Source organism: Melanotaenia boesemani, chromosome 5 (genome assembly GCF_017639745.1).
Source record: "Melanotaenia boesemani isolate fMelBoe1 chromosome 5, fMelBoe1.pri, whole genome shotgun sequence".
NCBI classification, from domain to species: Eukaryota; Metazoa; Chordata; class Actinopteri; order Atheriniformes; family Melanotaeniidae; genus Melanotaenia; species Melanotaenia boesemani.
Window position 1 is genome coordinate 910,093 of NC_055686.1, and position 10,197 is coordinate 920,289.

At 42.5% G+C, this 10,197-nt stretch overlaps 1 protein-coding gene across 1 annotated transcript; it reads left to right on the forward strand.

Moving 5' to 3' along the window:
- Positions 1-3,599: 3,599 nt before the first annotated feature.
- Positions 3,600-10,197, forward strand: mepceb (methylphosphate capping enzyme b). Its single transcript, XM_041984599.1, has 9 exons — positions 3,600-4,037; positions 5,004-5,400; positions 5,469-5,728; positions 5,868-6,165; positions 6,243-6,660; positions 7,027-7,161; positions 7,249-7,461; positions 7,547-7,655; positions 9,809-10,197. The coding sequence occupies exons 2-9, from the start codon at positions 5,024-5,026 to the stop codon at positions 9,859-9,861; spliced, it is 1,863 nt and encodes a 620-aa protein (XP_041840533.1). The 5' UTR covers positions 3,600-4,037; positions 5,004-5,023; the 3' UTR covers positions 9,862-10,197.

Consider the following 10,197-nt stretch of genomic DNA (forward strand, 5'->3'; position numbering starts at 1 on the left):
GAGAAGCGCCATCTTCTGGGTCTACCCTATATTACAAGGAATGGGTGGAGTTTGATTAAAACATCGACACTCCCAGGAGAAGGAGGGGGCCTCTCTGGCGGCTGGAAGTTGGAAGGCAGCTGGCTGGAACTGGAATGGAACTGGGCTGGAAGCCGGCAGGTATTCGGCTGGCTTTCAGCTTGGATGGGAACTTTTAAACCGCTACTACTGTATATGAATATTACATATATTTAACCAAAGTTATATGAATATTACATATATTTAACCAAAGATATATGAATATTACATACATTTAACCAAAGATATATGAATTTTACATATATTTAACCAAAGATATATGAATATAACAAATATTTAACCAAAGATATATGAATATTACATATATTTAACCAAAGATATATGAATATTACAAATATTTAACCAAAGATATATGAATATTACATATATTTAACCAAAGATATATGAATATTACATTTATTTAACCAAAGATATATGAATATTACATACATTTAACCAAAGATATATGAATATTACATATATTTAACCAAAGATATATGAATATAACAAATATTTAACCAAAGATATATGAATATTACATATATTTAACCAAAGATATATGAATATTACATATATTTAACCAAGGATATATGAATATTACATATATTTAACCAAAGATATATGAATATTACATATATTTAACCAAAGATATATGAATATTACATATATTTAACCAAAGTTATATGAATATTACATATATTTAACCAAAGATATATGAATATTACATATATTTAACCAAAGATATATGGATATTACATATATTTAACCAAAGATATATGAATATAACAAATATTTAACCAAAGATATATGAATATTACATATGTTTAACCAAAGATATATGAATATTACATATATTTAACCAAGGATATATGAATATTACATATATTTAACCAAAGATATATGAATATTACATATATTTAACCAAAGATATGTGAACATTACAAATATTTAACCAAAGATATATGAATATTACATATATTTAACCAAAGATATATGAATATTACATATATTTAACCAAAGATATATGAATATTACATATATTTAACCAAAGATATATAAATATTACAAATATTTAACCAAAAATATATGAATATTACATATATTTAACCAAAGATATATGAATATTACATATATTTAACCAAAGATATATAAATATTACAAATATTTAACCAAAGATATGTGAATATTACATATATTTAACCAAAGATATATAAATATTACAAATATTTAACCAAAGATATATGAATATTACAAATATTTAACCAAAGATATATGAATATTACATATATTTAACCAAAGATATATGAATTTTACAAATATTTAACCAAAGATATATGAATATTACATATATTTAACCAAAGATATATGAATATTACATTTATTTAACCAAAGATATATGAATATTACATATATTTAACCAAAGATATATGAATATTACATATATTTAACCAAAGATATATAAATATTACAAATATTTAACCAAAGATATATGAATATTACATATATTTAACCAAAGATATATGAATTTTACAAATATTTAACCAAAGATATATGAATATTACATTTATTTAACCAAAGATATATGAATATTACATATATTTAACCAAAGATATATGAATATTACATATATTTAACCAAAGATATATGAACATTATATTTATTTAACCAAAGATATATGAATATTACATATATTTAACCAAAGATATATGAATATTACATACATTTAACCAAAGATATATGAATATTACATATATTTAACCAAATATATATGAATATTACATATATATAACCAAAGATATATGAATATTACATATATTTAACCAAAGATATATGAATATTACATATATTTAACCAAAGATATATGAATATTACAAATATTTAACCAAAGATATATGAATATTACATATATTTAACCAAAGATATATGAATATTACAAATATTTAACCAAAGATATATGAATATTACATTTATTTAACCAAAGGTATATGAATATTACATATATTTAACCAAAGGTATATGAATATTACATATATTTAACCAAAGATATATGAATATTACATATATTTAACCAAAGATATATGAATATTACAAATATTTAACCCAAGATATATGAATATTACATATATTTAACCAAAGATATATGAATATTACAAATATTTAACCAAAGATATATGAATATTACATTTATTTAACCAAAGATATATGAATATTACATATATTTAACCAAAGATATATGAATATTACATATATTTAACCAAAGATATATGAACATTACATTTATTTAACCAAAGATATATGAATATTACATATATTTAACCAAAGATATATGAATATTACATATATTTAACCAAAGATATATGAACATTACATTTATTTAACCAAAGATATATGAATATTACATATATTTAACCAAAGATATATGAATATTACATATATTTAACCAAAGATATATGAATATTACATATATTTAACCAAAGTTATATGAATATTACATATATTTAACCAAAGATATATGAACATTACATTTATTTAACCAAAGATATTTGAATATTACATATATTTAACCAAAGTTATATGAATATTACATATATTTAACCAAAGATATATGAAACACAATACGAAGTTTGATGACATTATGTCCAGTTATTACAAAACCATACAGCTTTTGTCATTTTTTAAAAAATGACAGTTTTGTAGATAGGAGGTTTACTCTCTACAGCAGCGTTATGTCATTCATAAACCTGAACTCTGATTGTTCTGCGTAAATAAAGTCTTTAACCAGTTTAAAGTGATAAGAACTCCATGTGTGGAAGTATGTTGATGGTTTAAAACTGCAGGACAGAAGCTGTGAGCTGCTAACATGTTTATACAGAACACCCCATAAATCTGAACCCAGTAAATCTCCCACATGGAGCAAACATCAGCTGCCCTCAGTTTTACTTTGCAGGCTTAATGTTGGCTTACTCAGGCTCTTTTATCAGCTGGAAACAACGCTACAACCCGGAATTACTCTCAGTGGACATGTCCACGCTAAATAGCACAAAGTGGGAGACAGGTGGTCTTTTAGGACATGATTATCAGTCAGGCGTTTGTGTTTCCTGGCAAACCAAGTTCAGGGAATTAAAATCCCGGTACAGAGGGAGTTCACGCACGTAGTAGCAGACAGGGTTATAAGCTCAAACCTCGTGTGTGAAGCCTTTAGTGGACTCATTAACGAGTAGTTTAAGTGTCTACAGTTGCCAAATGAATCGGCATTTTTTATTTATTTTTTTTTAATTATTTGTTTACTGTTTAAATGTTTTATGTGTTCTTGGACTTTTCGTCAGGCACAGCTCCGGACAACAGTCACTAAGGCCAATTTCCCGCCCTCGCTCAGCCACGACCAATCACGCCACCGCTTGACTTATGAAAGTTCTCTGATTGGCTGAAGTTCTGAAGAGGAGCGACCTTACAGCCCGCCCTGGTTGGCCGCCTGTGTTGTCAGTCACGCGGCCTGGACCTGGCCTTTAAAAACGCTGCTTCTGGTTGTCGTTCACCGTGAAGGCTGCTAACCGTTAGCAGCTTGTAGCGGCTAAAGTTGTGCAAGTTTAGAACAAGTCACGACTCAGCAACCTGCGCGCACACACGCAGGCAAACACGCATACGCTCAGAGAACCTGGCGCGGCCTCGTTTTCACGCACAGCGCGGGTTTTTGTCCTGTTCGAGTTTTTCTTTAGAGGGGTGTGTGTGTGTGTGTGTTAGCCTGAGGAGCTAGCTGTTGAAGCTAACTGTTGTGGTGTGTTTGAATTATTCATGACGGCGCTCCGGGATTGGTGGAGTGGCCGGAAGGGGCGGCGCTTGTTTTCTTCCAGGGCATGGGGGAGGGGGAGTTAGCCACAACACACACACACGCTCACAAACAGATCTATTTCTGTCACACAAACACAGACCCACACTGAGAGGTGGAGGTGTGGACAACAAGTGAAGACCTGCAGGACACAGTGAGTATATTGATCCCTGACTGACAGATTATTGATAGATGAGCTGTGTGAAGGAGCAGCACAGACAGCTGCAGCCTCTAGCTTCATGTCTCTGGAAAGAGTTTTAAATCTAACACACACACACACAGTTTGTGATGTCAGAGATCACTTTGTCTCATCATCCAATCAACACCCATCTCATGAAAGGACCCTGTCGGGTTGCCTTTCACATCTCCTGACTTAAAAGTAGAACTTTGTCACTCTGACCCGGACCAGGACTCAGCGATCCACACTGACCCCAGACCAGGACTCAACGATCCACACCTGCTGGAGAAGATGCAGGAGGATCTGATCATGCAGATAAAACACAGATATGTTAAACTATGTTTATAAATGTTGCAGAAACACCAGAAAATGATGCAGTGAGGATTTAAAGATGGCGGTCTCTGATGTTCTGGCTCCACACTGAGCCGTGATAGGGCCGTACACGTCTAACCTCTATCTCCATCTTTAAAACGGTAACACGTACAAATCTGCTGCAGGTATTCGTTAATTCTGCAAGTCAGTTTCTACCAATCAGATTCCTCCGGTCCCTAACCAATCAGATTCCTCTGGTCCCTAACCAATCACAGCGCTGACTGGCCTCTGTAAGCGCTGTGATTGGTTATCTAGGGCGTGAACTTTACTGGTGATGTCTGACTAGATAACTGCAGATTTAGCTCCTGCTGTCGATGTGGTTTGCAGCCGTCTTTGTTAGAAATATGTAGAATAATATGGAGGTTGAAACAGAACTGGACCGGAACCAGAACAGAAAGCCAGGACCGGTTCTGGTTGGACCTGATTAAGGACGGAAAGCCTGAGAAACTTTTATTCACTGAAAACATTTTGTTTAGATTATAATAAAGTTAAATGATCAGCTGATTGTAGATTACCTCCCTGAGCTGATTGGCTCGTTGTCACACTGACCCCGCCCACCTCTGTCTGCAGCATCATCTGATTGGTGGAACATGATCAGAATGTCGTTGGACAAGGAGCCCATCTTGCCTCCTGAGGCGCCCGTCAAAGTCAGCCCCGTCTTCACCGTTCCTGCCAGCCTATCAGAGCAGCCTCAGCTGACTAAGCCCCGCCCACTGGTTCAACCTAAAAATGGCCTCCAGTCATCTGGCGGCGGACAGCACGGCCTCCTCGCCCCGCCTCCGCCTGGGCAGCGGATCGGGAAGAGACGCTTCTCCATGGGTGTCGGTTTCAGGGGGGCCACTAAGCGCCGTCGCCGTGCCAACAGCGACAGCCAGGCGGAGCCCGTCCTGCCGAGTCACTTCATGTTGGGCGGGAACATCTTTGACCCGCTGAACCTGAACTCTCTGTTAGACGAAGACGTGAACAGGTGAGAAAACTCTTCATCACTAACTTTGATCGTTCCTACAGGACAACGTTAACGACTCTCCTCCTCAGGGCGACCAATCAGGAGACACCAAAGTGCTCGCCCCTGCCATCTAAGAGCAGAGACCCCGTAGAGATCCTTGTTCCCCGTGACATCACTGACCCTCTAAACCTGAAGGGAGGGGGGGAGGCCGGGGAGGTGGCGGGAGTCCTGCTGTCCCCCCAGAAGTCCAGGAGGAGACACCGGTACCGACACCATGGAGGAGGAGGAGCTGACGGAGAGAAGGAGGCGGTGCCAGCGCGACTGTTCCCACCTCCGGCCGGACTGACAGGTGAGTCGTGAGTAGCCATTAACATGACAGCCGCAGAGGGCAGCGTTTCCGTAGCATGAACACTGATGTTAACGTGTCTTAGTGGTTACCATGACGACAGAAAGTAAAATTAAAATGGACGTGAACATGTCTTCTGCAGTTCCCCTGACGACCGCAGAGGGCAGCGTTTCTGCTTCGCCTCTGTCCTGTGAACTCAACACTGCCATCACTTGTCGTGATGACGTGGCCCCGCCCCCCATCCTCCCCCGGAGACACACCCACCCCCCTCAAGGCCCTGCCCAGAAGCCAGGCAGCCATGGTGACGGTCGCCATCGGAAACGGCGGCGCACCACTTCCACAAGGTCGGCGGACGGTTCATCGACTGCGGTCACTGCAGCTCCTCCGCCTCTGCCAATCAAGTTTCAAACTCCACTTGTGGGAGGGGCTAAAGCTGGAAGGTGAATTCTGACTCACCTGACATAAGGTAACGCACTGATTGGACGTGTGGTCATGTGACCTTGTGGTTCTCTTGCAGGTGTGGAGAACCTCTGCTCGGTTCTGCCTTTCTACCACAGAAGAAGAAAAAGGACAAACACCGATACCAGTATGGCAACCACAGTCGTTACTATGGTTACCAGGGTTTCTATGGAGACCAGTACGAAGGTCGGGTGGGTGTGGAGGAAGACCTCCGGCTCCGCCTCCTGGAAGCTGATTGGTTCAGAGACAAGACGGTGCTGGATGTGGGCTGCGGTGCAGGTCACATGACACTGGCCATTGCCAAGAGGTTTAACCCCGCCCACATCCTGGGGGTGGAGCTAGACGAGACACTGGTCCACGCTGCCAAGCAGAACATCAGGCATTTCATGTCACATGACCTGGTGGTGGAGGAAAGAGAGAGGACGGGAAGGAGGAGCCTGACAAGAAAGGAGAAGAAGGAGGGAGGAGAGGAGAAGGTGGAGAAGGGAGGAGAGGAAAAGGAGGAGAAAGTGGAGGAGGGAGGAGAGGAAAAGGAGGAGAAGGTGGAGGAGGGAGGAGAGGAAAAGGAGGAGAAGGTGGAGGAGGGAGGAGAGGAAAAGGAGGAGAAGGTGGAGGAGGGAGGAGAGGAAAAGGAGGAAAAGAAGGAGGGAGGAGAGGAAAAGGAGGTGGAGAAGGGAGGAGAGGAAAAGGAGGAGAAGGTGGAGGAGGGAGGAGAGGAAAAGGAGGAGAAGGTGGAGGAGGGAGGAGAGGAAAAGGAGAAGGTGGAGGAGGGAGGAGAGGAAAAGGAAGAGGTGGTGGTGGTAAAGGGGCAGGAAAAGATGGAGGAAGAGGCGGTGATGAAGGAGTTCCAGCAGGCCCTGTCCCTCCTCTCCTTCCCCCTGTCCTTCAGGGTGGGGCGGGGTCCTCTCTCTGCTCCTCCCCTCCTCCTCCCTCCATCCTCCTCCTCCAGGTTCCCTAACAACATCACCTTCATCCAGGTGAGTCCCACCTGCCTCCTGTCATCTCTTTTAGTCTTTTGACCTGTTGCCATGGTTACCACCTTTCAGCTGTGATTCCTCCCACAGGGTGACTACGTGTCAGAGCGGGAGGTGTGGCCTGGGCGTGGTCACTATGATGTCATCATGTGTCTGGGTGTGACCAAGTGGGTTCAGCTGCAGTCGGGCGATGGAGGCGTGGTCAGACTGTTCAGAAGGGCCTATCAGAGCCTGTCTCTGGGCGGATTATTCATTCTGGAGCCGCAACCGTGGACCAGCTACATCCACAGCAAGAGGGCCTCGGTAACACCTCACACACCTGCGCAGGTACAGGTGAGTCCGGTGATGAGGATTCAGGAGTGTCACGAGTGTGCATATTGTGTTGCAGGAGAGGACTTTACATCACTACAGAAGTCTGAGGCTCAGACCTGAACAGTTCACCTCCTTCCTGACGGACAGCGTGGGCTTCAGCTCCTACCGACTACTCAAAAACACAGGTGAACACGCCTCACCTGAACAGATCCAATACAGAGTCCTTAGCCTGTTAATCCTCCTCAAGAAGCAATGAAGAGCATAAAGAGGCTAACAGCTAGCATCTTTCAGCCACGCTTTAGCATGGAGAGGCTAACTGTAGCATGTCTCACCCTGGCTTTAGCATGGAGAGGCTAACTGTAGCATGTCTCACCCTGGCTTTAGCATGGAGAGGCTAACTGTAGCATGTCTTACCCTGGCTTTAGCATGGAGAGGCTAACTGTAGCATGTCTCACCCTGGCTTTAGCATGGAAAGGCTAACTGTAGCATGTCTCACCCTGGCTTTAGCATGGAAAGGCTAACTGTAGCATGTCTCACCCTGGCTTTAGCATGGAGAGGCTAACTGTAGCATCTCTCATCCTGGCTTTAGCATGGAGAGGCTAACTGTAGCATGTCTCACCCTGGCTTTAGGATGGAGAGGCTAACTGTAGCATCTCTCATCCTGGCTTTAGCATGGAGAGGCTAACTGTAGCATCTCTCATCCTGGCTTTAGCATGGAAAGGCTAACTGTAGCATGTCTCACCCTGGCTTTAGCATGGAAAGGCTAACTGTGGCATGTCTCACCCTGGCTTTAGCATGGAAAGGCTAACTGTGGCATGTCTCACCCTGGCTTTAGCATGGAGAGGCTAACTGTAGCATATCTCATCCTGGCTTTAGCATGGAAAGGCTAACTGTAGCATGTCTTACCCTGGCTTTAGCATGGAAAGGCTAACTGTAGCACGTCTCACCCTGGCTTTAGCATGGAAAGGCTAACCGTAGCATGTCTCACCCTGGCTTTAGCATGGAAAGGCTAACTGTAGCACGTCTTACCCTGGCTTTAGCATGGAAAGGCTAACTGTAGCACGTCTCATCCTGGCTTTAGCATGGAAAGGCTAACTGTAGCATGTCTTACCCTGGCTTTAGCATGGAGAGGCTAACTGTAGCACGTCTCACCCTGGCTTTAGCATGGAAAGGCTAACTGTAGCATGTCTCACCCTGGCTTTAGCATGGAAAGGCTAACTGTAGCATGTCTCACCCTGGCTTTAGCATGGACAGGCTAACTGTAGCATGTCTTACCCTGGCTTTAGCATGGAGAGGCTAACTGTAGCACGTCTCACCCTGGCTTTAGCATGGAAAGGCTAACTGTAGCATGTCTCACCCTGGCTTTAGCATGGAAAGGCTAACTGTAGCATGTCTTACCCTGGCTTTAGCATGGAAAGGCTAACTGTAGCACGTCTCACCCTGGCTTTAGCATGGAGAGGCTAACTGTAGCACGTCTCACCCTGGCTTTAGCATGGAAAGGCTAACTGTAGCATGTCTCACCCTGGCTTTAGCATGGAAAGGCTAACTGTAGCACGTCTCACCCTGGCTTTAGCATGGAAAGGCTAACTGTAGCACGTCTCACCCTGGCTTTAGCATGGAAAGGCTAACTGTAGCATGTCTCACCCTGGCTTTAGCATGGAAAGGCTAACTGTAGCACGTCTCACCCTGGCTTTAGCATGGAAAGGCTAACTGTAGCATGTCTCACCCTGGCTTTAGCATGGAAAGGCTAACTGTAGCATGTCTCACCCTGGCTTTAGCATGGAGAGGCTAACTGTAGCATGTCTCACCCTGGCTTTAACATGATGAGGCTAACTGTAGCATGTCTCACCCTGGCTTTAGCATGGAGAGGCTAACTGTAGCATGTCTCACCCTGGCTTTAGCATGGAGAGGCTAACTGTAGCATGTCTCACCCTGGCTTTAACATGATGAGGCTAACTGTAGCTTGTCTCACCCTGGTTTTAGCATGGAAAGGCTAACTGTAGCATGTCTCATCCTGGCTTTAGCATGAAGAGGCTAACTGTAGCATGTCTCACCCTGGCTTTAGCATGGAAAGGCTAATGACTAGCATCTGTCAGCCGGGTTTTTAACATGGAGAGGCTAATGACTAGCATCTGTCAGCCAGGCTTTAGCATTTCTACACCATTAAACATGTGGTAGCTGCAGCAGGTAGCCACATGGAAATAAAGACAAGTTCATGCAGAAGTTAATCTAGTTAGCCTCATTATGCTAACATCAGTGTGATTATTAGGTTGGCAGCCTATAGATGACGACGATGATGATGATGATGGCAGCTCATACATCTGTGTGTCATTTCCAGGTAACCAACGGCCAATCTACCTGTTCCATAAAGGCTCCGCCCACAAGAAGTGAGCTCTCCAGGACAGGAGGCCATGCCACTGGCATCCAGCCGTTTCCATGGCAACAGCCTTATGATGGGCTGATGACATCAGAGGAGAATGGGCTACATCTGATTGGTCAACGGGCTCATTGTCCCAGAACTTGTGTAGTCACATGACGTTTGAGCCAATGAGGTTTAGCTTATGGAAGTAATGAACAGATGCTGATCAATGAGACTGAACTGAGCATGCTCAGTGTGATCAGCTTGAACTGTCATGTGATGTGCTGTGATTGGACCCTGGGTTCAGACAGGAAGTGACTGTTTTGTTAAGGTTCATGTTTTTCAGAATAAATGGAGGCTCTGCTTCA